General features: G+C 50.2%; 1 protein-coding gene across 1 annotated transcript in view; it reads left to right on the top strand.

Moving 5' to 3' along the window:
* TMOD1 (tropomodulin 1) overlaps nt 1-15573 on the top strand; it is a 77583-nt gene that overhangs the window by 12848 nt on the left and 49162 nt on the right. Inside the window, exon 2 of the mRNA XM_065406330.1 lies at nt 7733-7889. Within this exon, the coding sequence (XP_065262402.1) occupies nt 7733-7889 (157 nt within the window). The remainder of the gene's footprint in view (nt 1-7732; nt 7890-15573) is intronic.

Below are 15573 nucleotides of genomic sequence, written 5' to 3'. Positions count from 1 at the left end.
ACACCCCCCCAGCCCTCTGCCCTGAACCCCCCCCCACACCCAGTCTTGTGCCCTGCACCTCCACACACACCCAGGCCTCTGCCCTGATCCTCCTCACACACACCCAGCCTTCTGCCCTGCACCTCCACACACCCCCAGCCCTCTGCCCTGAACCCCCCCAACACCCAGCCATCTGCCCTGCACCCCCACACACCCTCCATCCCTCTGCCCTGACCTCCCCCCAACACCCAGCCCTCTGCCCTGCACCTCCACACACACCCCAGCCCTCTGCCCTGACCTCCCCCCAACACCCAGCCTTCTGCCCTGCACCTCCACAAACCCCCCAGCCCTCTGCCCTGACCTCGAGTCGCCCCGCTCAGCCCGCTGCAGGCCTAGGTGAACAGAACCCCAGGCTGGAAGTGGGCTGAGCATGCTGGCGGCGTAAGATCAGCATTTTAATTTAATTTTAAAGGAAGCTTCTTAAACATTTTGAAAACCTTGTTTACTTTACATACAACAATAGTTTAGTTATATAATATAGACTTATAGAGAGAGACCTTCTAAAAACCGTTAACATGTATTACCGGCACGTGAAACCTTAAATTAAAGTGAATAAATGAAGACTCGGCATACCACTTCTGAAAGGTTGCCTATCCCTGGTCTAGACCATCCCTGATAGACATTTATCTAACCTACTCTTAAATATCTCCAGAGATGGAGATTCCACAACCTCCCTAGGCAATTTATTCCAGTGTTTAACCACCCTGACAGTTAGGAACTTTTTCCTAATGTCCAACCTAAACCTCCCTTGCTGCAGTTTAAGCCCATTGCTGCTTCTTCTATCCTTAGTAAGGTGAACAAGTTTTCTCCCTCCTCCTTATGACACCCTTTTAGATACTGACCCTGCCAGCAGGTAGGGGATCTTGGGGGACAACTACTGCACTGGTGGGGTGCAAAATAAACTTTATTAAGAAAATGCAAAAACAGGGAAAATTCAATAGTGAGGTGTATGGGGTTTGTTAAGGTAGACAATTGGGGAGGGGTTTCTTTTAGTAAATAGGATAGGGGGTTTCAATAGTGGGGTACAATACAGTGGGGTACAATACAGTGGGGTACAATACAGTTGGGTACAATACAGTTGGTAACCAATTAACACTGAAGTATAAATGTAACAGATAGCTAACAGTTTCTATGTAAAGGGTGTGTCACAGCAGCATATAACCAACTAACAGTTATGGGTAAAATGTGTTAAATAACCAACAACTCTAGGTAAAAATATGTCACAGTGGTGTAAATGTAAAATGTGAGGTGTGTTAGAAAGAAAAAGGGAAACCAATGGGGGTTTATGCTAGACTTTAGTAATACAATTGAGGTTTGGCAGCAGTAGGAGCGGGGTGAGCACGTGGGGGAAGGGATTAAAAGAGAGAGAGAGAAAGGCAGTGGTAGAGGAATGAGGTTGGGGGATGGGGGAAGAGGAGCACGTGGTGGAGCAGAGACCAAAGGCAGAGGCGCTGCGGAGGAGATTTAAACTCAGGGAGACACAGAGAGCAGACAGGCTGCAAGTTTAAACAGCAGAGAGACTGCAACGAGTGACTGGGGAGCTCGGGGGGAGACACGGGCAAGCTCGGGGGGGGGGGGGTAGCAGGAAGACAGACTTAACCACAATTATACAGAACACAGCAAAATCTTATCTATGATCTAACTTAACCAAGACTACACAAATTAGCAAGTAACAGAACACAATGCAACAATTTTTTAAACCTAATTTACAGAGCACAATACAAACAATTCTTTAAACCTAACTTAACCACAGCTATGCAAAATGAAATTACAACTTATCTGGACTAAGAACCTGATTCTAATAGGTGCACCTTACACTCCCTGCCACTTCTTTGATCGGGAGGGGGAGCAGTTCCAGAGGGCAGAGTGGTGTGTGCCCAGGGTACAACCCGAGAGGGGGGGTAAACTAGTGGTGGCCGCAGCAGTGGGGTGGCTGTAAGCCGGCAGCCCAGGATACAGTCCAGGAAGGCACAGCCTAGCAGCGGCACAGGCTTATTTCTAGCAGCAAAGGTGCTGCGGAGCCAGAAACAGATTACAGATACAGACCAAGGGGTTAGCTTGGGTCTGTCTGCTGGGGAAACAAGGCCAGCAGCTAGAACAGGGGGAGTTTGCAAGAGGGAGTTCTTACCATTCCCCAGGACAGCAGCACGCACAGAGACAGGAACGGCAGTAGCATCGGAGGATGGAGAGAGGACTCGATTCGCTTACAATAATCAGGAGATCTCCAGGCACAAATTCGTTGTTCGTGGGAGGGGAGTTTAAAAACGGGGGTACGCTCAAGAACAAACGAGAGCGGGGAGAGGGCCCCCCAAAGACCCCTAGCTGATCAGACCAGGTGGCAAAGCAAGGACCTTCTCCGAGGTCTGATCAGAAAATGTCCGGCTTTAAAGGCAAACTCAGGCAGTTTCCCACCAGTACTTTTGATTGGCTCCTCTTGATACAGGGGAGGAGAGAAGGCAGGGAAAGGCTGCAGGTAAGCATAGGCATGCCTGGGCATGTTCTGAGCCACAGGTATGACTCATATGCTTAGTTAGTTGGCCACTTCAGGTCTTGCATTTCTGGGCAGCGCCCCCCACACCGAGCCCGGGTCTGAACAAAGGAACCAAACAAAGAAGCAAGAAGCCCCCTCCCTAGGCAGAGCAATGGCTCCAGTTAGTCTGTACAAGCCATTCCTATGAATAGGGCTGTGACTTTAGTTAGCACAATGGCCGGGAGGGGCGGCCACACAGGACAAACAGAAAGGGGGGGGGAAGGAATGCAGCAGGGGGACAGCTGTAACAGACATGCCCCCCTGGCCGACCCTCACGGGCTGTGAGGGGGTTGCCCCGTGCAAAGACCAAGGCCAGAGGGGTTACAGGTCCTCACTATCTAAGTAATCTAGGGGTGATGGTTCGCTGCTGTTAAGGGGAATGGAGGAGTACCTTGCCTGCAAGGGCAGGGCTGACACCACCCTGTGAATTAGCTGCTTGACCACTGCTATCCCCAACAGAAAGGCCACAAGAATAATAGCCACAGTAATAAGCCACTGCTTAATGGACTGCGCCCAGGATCCCAGCCCCCAGCTGGACCACTGGGCTTGCCACCAATTCCACTGCTCACGCTCCTTACGAATTTGGACGGCGAAGGAGGATAGTTGGTTAGCCAGGGCTGAGATGTTGTTCCACCCGGGCTGAAGGCGCAGGCAACATTGTCCCTTAAAGCGAGGATCAAGGTCCTCCAAGGCAACACAAAAGTCCTTCTGTAGGATGGTCTGGATCAGAAGACGGTTCTGCTCGGCGTAGTTGGCCAGGATTGTGAGAGCGTCGCTGGTTCGACGAAGCCCTTCGGCTGTGATGTTGGTGAGGGCCTCCAGACCAAGCGACAGTCCCCAGATTTGCTGTAAAGTTAAACTGTAGGAGAGGGGGTTAAACCGTACATAGCTCCCTATGACCATCTCGGTGGCCAACTTAAGCCGCTTCCATGCGGTGGCTGCTCGTCGTTTGCGTGGTGAGGAGAAGAGGGGACGACGGTGGTGAAAGAGTCCCCCTCCCTTTATGACAAGTTGTCCGATGGCACATACCCCCTTTGGGGAGGGTGGTAGGGCAGTTCGGGCGATGTTGTTCCCACAGAGCCACACTTGCCCTGGGGGAGAGGGTAGAAACTGTTTGTGGCATTGGGGGGCTCCTGGCCAGGGGGTGTATCAATCTTCATCCACAATAAGTGAGCGGCTCTGACCTGTCTTAGTTCTGTGTGGGTTAGAGCTGTGGATGAGTACTGGGTGAGGTTGAACGCTATACTTGTTGGAAAATGGCTAACAAATTTGGTAAACTCAGTTCGGTACCTCGGACTTCCTTTTTGGGGGTTTAGGTTGGGACGGGGTCCTGTGAACCACTGTGTGCAATTGGGGTAATGCCCCAATGGGGTAGGGTTGGGGAAGCCGAAGAACACGATGCAGGGGGCCGCTGGCAGTGGTTCTGTTACTGGAATAGGGGCGAATGAGTTGTGTTTCCGGTCGTCACTGGTGGTGTTGCACGTGAATAGGGGTCAATGGACCCAGTTTGTGGTGTTGCAGGCTGAGGCTGGATACTGTGGAGTTAGGTTAGTGAGAGGGAGGAACTTCCAGAGGAAAGGGGATCCTCCCTCTGAGGCCTCCCGTCTTGTGCAGGCGACACAATCATGTGATGAGGGGACATCTGACAGGTTCCCGATGAGGACCTCCTGCAGGGCGTAGGCTTTTACCCAGGCAACCAGGGGGTTTTCTTGAGGCGGGGTGGCAATCATGGCGGTGATTCCTGTGAAGACATAAAAGAGAGGTTGCCCGTCTAGGGCCTGTTACGACCGTGCACTAAGCCAGTTGTGATGGGCCAGGTCAGGCTTGACCCGTTTATCTATTTGAATGTGGTAGGTGTTGGGGAACCGGCCAGGGGTGATGATGGTAGCTGGTTGAGGGGTGCAGGTCCCTTGAGCATTGGGGATAGAGACCCACACCGGCTGAGAGATACTGTAGGCTGGTTTCCAGGGCTCCCGTGGTTTGGGAGCGATTTCTGGCCATCGGCTGTATGCTGCATTAAGGGAGATGAGGGCTTGAGACAGGACCCGGTCCCAGCCCTTATAGTCAGGGGTGCCAAGTATGGCCCGAATTTGGGTCTTCAGCATTCCAATATGTCTTTCCACAACCCCGCTGCTTTGGGGGTGGTATGGCAGAGTGCGGCGCGGCTGATAGGGTGGCTGGGCCCGATTGAGCCGCTCCCATTGGCCTCCAGCAGCCAGAGCCCCTCCCCCGCTCCCCCCTCCCCCTGCCTCAGCATTCTGTGGGGGAGGGGTTGTTGGCTCGGCGGCATGGTGGTAAGGGGAGTCCCGGGGGGCAGTCAGGGAGCAGGGAGAGGTTTTGATGAGTCGGGAGTTATGGGGGGGCTGTCAGGGGGCGGGGGTGTGGAGAGGGATTGGGGCAGTCGGGACAGGGAGCAGGGGGGGTTGGATGGGTCGGGGGTTCTGTGGGGGGGCTGTCAGGGGGCAGGGGTGTGGAGAGGGATTGGGGCAGTCAGGGGACAGGCAGCGGTTGGATAGGCGTGGGAGTCCCGGGGATCTGGCGGGGGCAGGGGGGTGGATAGGAGTCAGAACAATCAGGGGACAGGTAGGGAGTGGGGTCCTAGGGGGGCAGTTAGGGTGGGGGGGGTCTCAGGAGGGGGCAGTCGGGGACAAGGACAAGGGAGGCTTAGATGGGGGTGGGGTCCCGGGGGTGGTTAGGGGCAGAGGTCCCGGGAGGGAGCGATCAGGGGACAAGGAGCAGGGGGGGTTGGATGGGTTGGGGGTTCTGTAGGGGGCGGGAAGTGGGAGGGAGTGGCTAGGGGGTGGGGCTACCCCCCCCCCCGGAGTGTCCTCTCTTTTTTTGAAAGTTCAAATATGGTAACCCTAAATTTACCAAGGATTGTGGTGGAATCTCCATCACCAGCTGTTTTTAAAGCAGGATAGGGTGTTTTTTCTGACAGATTTGCTCAAGGAATTATTTGGGGGCAGTTCCTTAGCCTGTGTTACACAGGAGGTCAGGCTAGATGATCACAATGGTCCTTTCTGGCCTTGGGAACAGAGAGTCCTGTGGCACCTTTAAGACTAACAGATGTATTGGAGCATAAGCTTTCGTGGGTGAATGCCCACTTCGTCAGACTTTCTGGCCTTGGCATCTATCAATGTTTCCTGTTGGAGCGTCTCCACTTTGTAGACATAATTAAGTACTCATTGGGCCATAGAGAGAGAGAGACTCTAGAACCTAGTGGCTGGGGTACCGACACCCCATGTTAGTGCCCTCACCACCGGCTACTGGCTGCTCTGGGGAAGAGGGTGTCTCTCTTGCGCTTTTTGCAAAACATTTAAAAAAGGTCTTGTTTTCATTCCACATTGGAATGGAAACACACATCGAAACCTTGACAGTTTTCATTAGCCAGACTTCTTGTTTTCTGGGGAGCCCCGCTGACCGTCCCAGCAGTTGCATGTCAGAGCTGCCACTAGAATCTAGAGAAGTCCCACATGTGCAAATGATGGGGTGGTTGGGTGCAGGGAGTTAAATGAAGCCATCTACCTGGGACAGTATTTTATACCCACACTAAGACCTGCACAGAGCCAGCTGGCAGGCAAACAGATTGTTCCAATACTAGGGTGGGTGACGCCAAGTGCAGTGGGAGGAGGACTCTCCCTGTAATATCCCATGGGAAAGCAGTGGGTTGTGCAGATTACCCTGGGGATTAAAAGTGCCAGTGACATGATACAGACAAAGAATAATCAGACATTCAGTGATCTTCCTGGATTATACTTATTGCTTCCCCAACGAGGCCGAGCCAGAGAGTGTCCTGGGAAAGCTAATGATCCAAGAAAACATCACTCAAAGACACAGTGCGGAGCAGCTAAGGTAAAGTATATGGGTCGTGACCTCTCAGGGTATCAGGCCTGAGAAAGCCAAGGGCAGAGCTATTCCAAAGCATTCAGATTAGTGCGTTGCAGTTCAGCATGGTTCTCTGCATGGTCAGCTAGTGGTGACTGAATCTGCCTGGTTTGTAGCTTTTTGTATTTTGAATCAATTAGCAACTAATGATTTCATTTATTAGGCAGACATTGGGAAAAGCAACTTCTTGCTCCCAGGTCATGAGACTTCGTAATATGTACATTTTAGCCCTGTTCCAACAAAGCACTCAAGTGCGTGTTTCATTTCAAGCAGGCAGTAATCCTGTTGACTTCAACGGGATTATCCTATGCTTAAATGTAAGCATGTGCTTAAGTGCGTTGCTATGTCAGGCCATTGCTGCCTACCCACCACGGCTACAATGGCTGCATACTATGTAGTTACTATTAAAAAGGCATAAGGTCTATAACATTTTTATTCTGCAGTAAGATAATAGACACAATATTTCTAAAATGACCTTCCCCACAAAGCTTTGCAGGTAACTGGCTCTCTCTCAGAGCTATGCAAAACATTGGGGAGGGGAAAATGTGTGTGAAACCTCATTGTACATTTGTCATGTCATTTCCTTTCAGGTGATTTTATATTCCTGATGCTCTTTTTCTGTTGTTCCATGTAATTCACCGACATGGCTGTTTTCAAACTGGAAATGTGTCAAACCCCAAATTTGCACATTTTCTGGGCCAAGCCAACTTGGCTCAAAAATAGGCCTCTGACAGATGCAAGCCCCAGTCTACATGGGCTCCAGATCTCCATACTGTCCCCCTTAACTCCCTCTGAGCAGCAGGTTCCTTCTGGTGTGGTCCTGTTCTCTTCACTCCTCAGGCTGAGCAAGGAACTGACACACGAGGATAGGGGGGAATCAAAGCTTGCTTGCTTCCCTCGCATGAGTCAAGTGAGAGCAGGATTTGGCCCTTGATGGATAAATAGATCAAGGTAGTAAACTGGGAGTAGAGGTCAGGCAAAGACCATTATAACCTAAAGGGAGGGGGGAGAGAGAACTTCTGGTCTGCACTCAGTAGCAATAGCAAGTCCAAGTTCAGCGACTGGGTGCTCTGGCAGAGAGCCGAGAGGATAAATGTACATAAATTGTGTTGGAACTATACAATTGTGGAGTTCAACAATGAATTCATTTTCCCATTTGCAAGACAAGTTGGTTGATGTGCCCAAAGAAAACAATTCAATAAAAGAGAGAGAAAAGATGATGGAGTCGTTTGTTTTAATCTGAATAGCTAATCTTGGTGTCCTGCTCTTTGAATCCAGAATGACCTGCTGCCTGTGGGACTCAGACAGAGGGACCAGACCAAAAAGACACCGACTGGCCCATTCAAAAGGGACGAGCTTCTGGACCACCTAGAAAAGCAGGCGAAAGATATGAAAGATCGAGAAGACCTGGTCCCTTTCACAGGGGAAAAGAGAGGTATGGCTGCATGTGGCTTTGGTTGTAACACGTGTTGTAGTGCAGAGGATCCCGGGGGCACACAGAGATCTTCGGGTGAGGGCTGCTGTGTGGCGTGAGTCAGTCCAGAGGAGGACGAGCGTGACCCATGTACACGACGGAAACGGCTGGGGCTGAGATCTGGATGTAGAGTGTAGCAGCCTCCAAGCTGCTGGTGCTGATCCCACCGGCGTGACAGCTGTTCTCAACACCAGCTGGTGGCAGAGGCAGATGCCAGACTGGCACCCGGAGCCAGATTTGGTCACGTAGACCAAGCCAAGGCTCTTGGAAGCAGTTGTGTGTGGGTGAGAGATTGCAGCACACACAGGAAAATTACAGCTCTACCCTCCCTGACTCCTGTGTGAGAGCATTGCTCACTCCTTCCTTGTCCTCCCTCAGCTCGCATGACTGCTCTTCGCTCCTCCTACCCCGACTGCTTCCTTGGTGGGTCCTCTTCCCTTCTCCCACTACCTGTGGGACTTGCACAGTTCTGGGGCCTCGTCCCCAATGTGCCCTGTCCCTGGCTGGTCGACCCCACTTGTATAGTTTCAAGCAGTCTCTGTGCTGATGACTCGGAGATGTTCCCCTCCACTCTTGACCCTGGCTGACCAGTCCCACATGCCAGGCTCTCGCTCTGTCATCTCCCCCGAACACCGAACCTGCAGCTTAGCACAATATGGCTAAAACGGCACTCCTTATTTTTCCTATTGAGCCTTCTGTTTCCCCCGTCCAATGCCACTGGTGAAAATGCCCCCAATTCCCCCATCCCCGAGCCCTTGATGTGGGGATCAGCTTTTCCTTCCTCCACCTCTAGACTGTCCAAGTCCTGCCAGTTCTTCCTCTACCACGTATCAAGGTCCTCAAAGCTCTTCCCTCTTCCTGTCAGCGTCCTGAGTGTTGCATGGGCTTGGCTCCAGCCAGCCACCCATTGGCGCTAGGCACAGAGCGAGCCGAGGGATGGCGTCTTTACACTTGTTGGGAAGGAGACCTGGAGCTGGCTGTCATCTGCATACTGCTGGCACATGGGCCTGTATTGGCTCATCAGCTGTCCCAATGGCTTTGGGAACACGATTGAGCCTTGCAGGACGCCGTAGGTGAGGGCCTTGCTGGCAGAGAAACAGATGCCCATAATGATTCATTCTGAGAGGACGGGATATGGGTTTAGAAGCCTAACTCTAGGTGCCCGTTTAGGAGAACGTTGGCCTCTGTCTGCTGGCCTCTGGAGTGACGGCACGTGGAATAACGTACCCAGTTCCAGGTGCCGTGTCTCCAGGGGGATCCTCACAAATTGGAGGGAGTTCAACAAAACAACAGACTGGTTCTGGGTCTATGGGAATGTATTGGGGAGGGAAGATTAAATGAGCTTATTACGTGCAGCTTGGCTAAGGGAACACTAAAGGGGATCGTGATAACTGCCTGCAAATACATGAAGGGTGGAAGCACAAGGCTGCAACAACATGCTGTGGTGCAACCGAGGGGTTATAACTAGGATCAGTGGGATGAAACGAAGAGGGAATATCACTATAAACGTCTCCACAATGGGATTTATTCGCCTGTGGAATAAGCCCCCAAAGGACGAGGCGGAAGGCCCTTCATTTGGCACGTTCAGCCCTGGACTGCCCGAGCACCAGTTAATACTCCCACACCAAACCTCCGTCAGGAACATCACTGTGGTTCATTTCCTAGCAGTGCATTCACTAAACCCCAGAAATCACCAGCTAGCTCAGTAGCCATGTCCACACAAGCCTCCTCCGGCATGCCTTCCCTCCCAGCACCCAGCCTCCTCAGAAAATGCCCTTTCAGAGCCATCTGGCAGCCAGCCACTGTGCACTCAATGCCCAACCTTCACTTGATATCAGCTGTAAATTACAGAGACACGTGCGCTGGCAGAGCCTAGGACTGGGGTACTTGTAGAAGGAGCAGTAAGATGCTGGGGTAAAGGGGATGCGGGGAGCAGGGCTGTATTGAGGGGTTATGGGTAGGGCAGAAAGGCTATGTGGGCATTATGGAAGAAAGAGAGCAGGGTTTCTGGTTAGTGGGCACGGGTTGGGGAAGTGGTGGTGAACAGCTTTCCTCTGCTGACCCTTAGGAAGCCCATTGGAGCTCAGCTCCTCTGTGGTTGCATGTCCCCTCTCCTGCCCCATAACCTCACTGAACATCCCCCTCTGCCCCGGCCCAGTCCCATTCTGCCCATACTCCCCCATGGCTCTGATGAATTCCCTGTGGCTCCTCAGCATGCAGCTCTTCTCTGGTCTCACTTCTCCCTCCAAACCATGGCCCCATCCAGCAGAAACCCCTTTCAGCTCCCACCACTCCCTCCCCACAGCATCTAGTCAGTGGGCATGTCTGTGGGAATGCAGCTGGGGAGTTGGGGGTTGGCTGGGCAGTGCTGGTGGATCTGAGCAGTTTGTCAGCTTTCCCCTGCGCTGGCTCTGAAAGCTGCCCTATTCCTGTGCTCTGGCGCTGATCTGTGTGCATTAGAGGGCTCAGGCCTCTTTCCTCTGCCATAGTCAGTACATTTTAGTGAAAAAATACCATGGAAAATGCCGTTGTCCTTGGCAGAGGTATGATGATAAATGGAAAGACTAAATTCAATGGCTATGGTGTAAAATAGAAGGATTAAAATGCTTTAAGTATCAAGTCACAGCACAACCTTAACTAGCCAACATGCCTCCATAAGACAATAGGGAACACTATTACAGTGGTGCAGGGGGAATGTATTATAGGTATTTAGCATTTCCAGAGTCTGAGGTATTAGGAATTATAATTCCTTCCAATGATCTTTACAGCTAGTTAAACTATTTATAACACTCTGGGGAGGTAGATATGTATTTATATTCCATTTAGACACAGAGATGTTAAGTGACTTTCCCAAGGTGACAGAACCAGGAATAGAACCCAAAAGTTGCATGCACTTGCTGGACAATCCTGACTTTAGTTCTCTGCTCTAACCAGGGAACTATAAGTCAGATGGCAGATGAAATTCAACGTTGATAAGTGCAAAATTATGCACAGTGGGAAACATAATTCTAACTATACATACAGAATGATGGGATCTAAATTAGCTGTTACTACTCAAGAAAGATCTTAGAGTCGTGGATAGTTCTCTGAAAACATCCACTCAATGTGCAGCCACAATTGAAAAAGTGAACAGAATGTTGGGAACCATTAGGAAGGGCTAGATATTGAGACAGTAAATATCATATTGCCTTTATATAAATCCATGGTACGCCCACACCTTGAATACGGTGTGCAAATCTGGTTGCCTCATCTCCAAAAAGATATATTGGAATTGGAAAAGGTTCAGAAAAGGGCAACAAAAATGATCGGGGGTATTGAACAGCTTCTGGATGAGGAGAGTGTGACGGGTTGGATCACAGAAACTTGCTTGGGAACTGCCACCTGATGTGCTGAGACTACCTCTGAGCCCGTTTTCCCTGCCAGCTTGGGACTTCAGTGCCCTGCCTGGTTGTGCCAGACACTCTAGCCTGCTACAAACACAGACCCAGGACTGAATCACGACCCCCAAAAGCTGCAGGCTTAACTGAAAACAGCTTAAGAAGTGTTCCTGTCTCCAACACTCAGGTACCCAACTCCCATTGGGGTCCAAACCCCAAATAAATCTGTTTTACCCTGTATAAAGCTTATACAAGATAAACTCATAAATTGTTTGCCCTTTATAACACTGATAGAGAGATATGCACAGCTGTATGTCCCCCCCACCCCCCCTCAGGTATTAATACATACTCTAGGTTAATTAATAAGTAAAAAGTGATTTTATTAAATACAAAAAATAGGATTTAAGTGGTTCCAAGTAATAACAGACAGAACAAAGTGAATTACCAAGCAAAATAAAATAAAACACGCAAGTCTAAGCCTAATAGAGTAAGAAAGTGATTACAGATGAAATCTCACCCTCAGAGATGTTCCAATAAGCTTCTTTTACACACTAGATGCCTTCCTAGTCTGGGCCCAATCTTTCTCCTGGTTCAGTCCTTGTTCCAGCTCAGGTGGTAGCTAAGGGATTTCTCATGATTGCAGTCTCCTTTGTTCTGTTCCATCCCCTTATATATCTTTTGCACAAGGCGGGAATCCTTTGTCCCTCTCTGGGTTCCCACCCCCCTTCTAAATGGAAAAGCAGCAGGTTAAAGATGGATTCCAGTTCAGGCGACATGATCACATGTCACTGTAAGACTTCATTGCCCACTTGCCAGCACACAAGTATACAGGAAGTCTTACAAGTAAACAGAGGCATCTACAGTCAATTGTCCGGGTTAATGGGAGTCATCAAAATTCCACACCGCCATTAATGGCCCACACTTTGCATAATTACAATAGGCCCTCAGAGTTATATTTCATATTTCTAGTTTCAGATACAAGAATGATACATACATACAAATAGAATAACCACACTCAGTAAATTATAAGCTTTGTAATGATACCTTAAAAGAAACCTTTTGCATGAAGCATATTCCAGTTACATTATATTCACACGCATTAGCATATTTTCATAAAATCATACAGAGTGCAACGTCACAGAGGGGAGATTAAAAGGACTGGGACTTTTCACCTTGGAAAAGAGACAATGAGCGGGGGGGGAATGATAGATGTCTATAAAATTGTGACTGGTGCGGAGAAAGTGAATGAGGAGGTATTATTTACTCCTTCACATAGCACAAGAACCGCTGTTACCCAGGTTTGCTGGAACAATGTGTATAGTGGGGGTGCTGAGAGCCACTGAACCAAACTGTAAACCCTGCATATGAATGGAAACCACTTCAAGCCAGGGGGTGTGGCAGCACCCACAGCACCCCTAGTTCCAGCACCTATGGGGTCACCAATGAAATCAATAGGCAGCAGGTTTAAAACAAACAAAAGGAAGTGCTTCTTCATACAACGGACAGTCAACCTGTGGAACTCTTTGCCAGAGGATGTTGTGAAGGCCAAAATTATAACAGGGTACAAAAAAGAACTAGATAAGTTCATGGAGGATAGGTCCATCAATGGCTATTAGCCAGGATGGACAGGAATGTAACCCCATGCTCTGAGAGTGTCCCTAGCCTCTGACGGCCAGAAGCTGGGAATGGGCGACAGGGGATGGATCACTTGATGGTTACCTGTTCTGTTCATTCCCTCTGGAGTGCCTGGCATTGGCCACTGTCAGAAGACAGGATACTGGGCTGGATGGACCTTTGGTCTGACCCAGTGTGGCCGTTCTTATGTTCAATCACTAGACATGCTCCCTTCCCATGGTACTGAAAAGGATACTAGCAACAGGCACTGAAAAGCTAGTGTTGTCCTAGACAAGTTTAAATAGATCCATGAGTAGAGTGTGTGTGTGTGTGTGTGTGTGTGTGTGTGTGTGCATGTGCGTGTGCGTGTGAGAAGAATTGAGATTGGAACAAACCTGAACATTTTGAAGTTCTATGCAAAGGAAAATTCCTAAACAAATTTGTTTCCTGTCAGTCAAAACATTCGGTTTCTATTTTGCCTTTAACATTTTATATTATAGTACAAAATAAACAACATAAAAAATGGAAATGAGATGTTTTGACATTGTCAGAACACTTTTCTCCCTGGTTTTCTTCAAAAATGAAATTCCGGCAAAAATTATTCAATTTTGTGTGACAAGGTGGGTGAGGTAATATCTTTTATTGGACCAACTTCTGCTGGTGAGAGAGATGAAATTTTTAGCTTACACAGCGCTCTTCTTGAAATCTGGGAAACGTACTCAGAGGTTGCAGCTAAATTTGAGGTGAAACAGAAGTTGGTCCAATAAAAGATATTACCTCACCCATCTTGTCTCTCTCATATCCTGGGACCAGCATGGCGACAACAACACTGCATATGTCAGTTTTGGGAAGCATTTTGATAGAACTGCATATTCTGACAGAATGTTATCCCATCGGAATGTTTTTGAACAGCTGTAATTTCCTTGTTAAATAAGAGTACTGTGCATGATTGCTAAGGCTAAGATTATGTCAGTGAAGTCACAGAAGTCACGGAATCCATGACTTCTGTGACCTCCGTGACATTTTCCACTTCAGTCTCGGTGCAGGGGGCTGGAGCTGTCAGCTGACTGAGGCCCTGAAGCTCTGAGCTGCCATGAGCAGTGGGGCCCCCCGCAGCTCCCAGCCACCATGGTCCGGAGGTCCAAGCTGCCATGGGTGAGGGTGGGGTCCTTGCAGCTCCTAGACACGATGGGAGGACCCGGAGCTCCCAGCCACTGTGAGCAGCAGGGCGACCCAGAGCTCCAGGCAGCAGGGTCCCCTGAGCTCTCAGCAGCCACAAGCAGCCAGGGGAACCAGAGCTCCAAGCCACTGCGGGCAGCTGAGGGAGTCCAGAGCTCCTAGCCGCTGTGAGCAGCAGGGCGACCCAGAGCTCCAGGCAGCAGGGTCCCCTGAGCGGGCAGCTGAGGGAGTCCAGAGCTCCCAGCCGCAGTAGCAGCGAGTGCTGGACTCCCCCCTCCTTTCCCCTCCTGCAGCGGGGCTGGGGCTCAGCCCCATTTTGTCACTATTATTGTTAATAAAAGTCAGGGACAGGTCATGGGCTTTGTATGGTTCCAACACAATTTATGTATATTTATCCTCTCGGCTCAATGCTGGCAAGAAATCAGACTTCTAGTGGAAAAAGAAAACAGTGATGCAGTTTTAATTGTATATATCAGCTCAGAGCTGAGATTGTCAATCACTCAATGCCTTCCAGCCATTTTAATCTAAAATGCTCCTAAACCAAAGTGCTATTACGAGAACAGACAAGACACTTTATTTTTGCCAGAGCGGCTACAGTAGCCCAGTAAAACTCCTTCCCCTTGTTTCAGTGTAATCACACATGGAATGGAAAGTGAAAACGGGCCGTTCCATGAAGTACCATGCATAGCACCTTGTGGCTTTCCATTTCATCTTGAGAGACAGCACAACGTAGTTGCTTCTTTGTGCAGCCTAAATATAGCCACATTCAGGCTGTGCTCTGCTTCTTAACAGCTGTGGCAGCGCAGTCTTTGTTCTCCTTTTCAGTTAGTGTAGCATTGCTGACCCTGCCTTCAGACAGAGGACAGAAATAGTGCTGGGTGACATTCCATGCTGAGAGCTCGGTGCGTGCGATCTCCTTTGCCAGGCCCGTTTTCCAAACGCGTCCTGGTTCTCTGTGTGCTGTGCGTGACTTCTCCCCTTGCACTACCGCCCTGCGACCCTCTGGCCACAAGATCCTCCAGCACAAGAGCTGAAACAAACCCCTCCCTGCAGCAGCATTTTGAAAGTCTGCCCCTTTATCTTCTCGGTTGACACTAGCTGTATAATGCTGAAAGCACGGCTGCTCCGGGGTGACTGACCCTTCTGGCCAGTGAGAGCAGGGCCAGCTCTGACTTTTTGGCCGCCCAAGCAAAAAAAAAAATGGGCGGCCAGAACGGCAAAGCAAAAAACAAAACAAAACCCTGCAGCGCGGCAGATGTGCCCGGGGGGTGAGGGGGAGGGAGCGGTGGGGGAGAGAGAGAAGGGGGGCGGCCAGGACTTCAGCAGGGCGCTGCCACGCGGCCCCTCCCGCCGCGCTGCCTGCCGGGTGGCCTCCATGCCGCTCCGGTCGGCTGGGAGGGAAGGAAGAGGACAAAAAAAAAAAAAGCGGCCGTGCCGCCCTAGGATTGGGCGGAATGCCGCCTTGTACAAGCTGC

This window comes from Emys orbicularis, chromosome 6 (assembly GCF_028017835.1).
Source record: "Emys orbicularis isolate rEmyOrb1 chromosome 6, rEmyOrb1.hap1, whole genome shotgun sequence".
NCBI lineage: Eukaryota > Metazoa > Chordata > Testudines > Emydidae > Emys > Emys orbicularis.
This window is presented reverse-complemented; position numbering and strand designations above follow the sequence as displayed.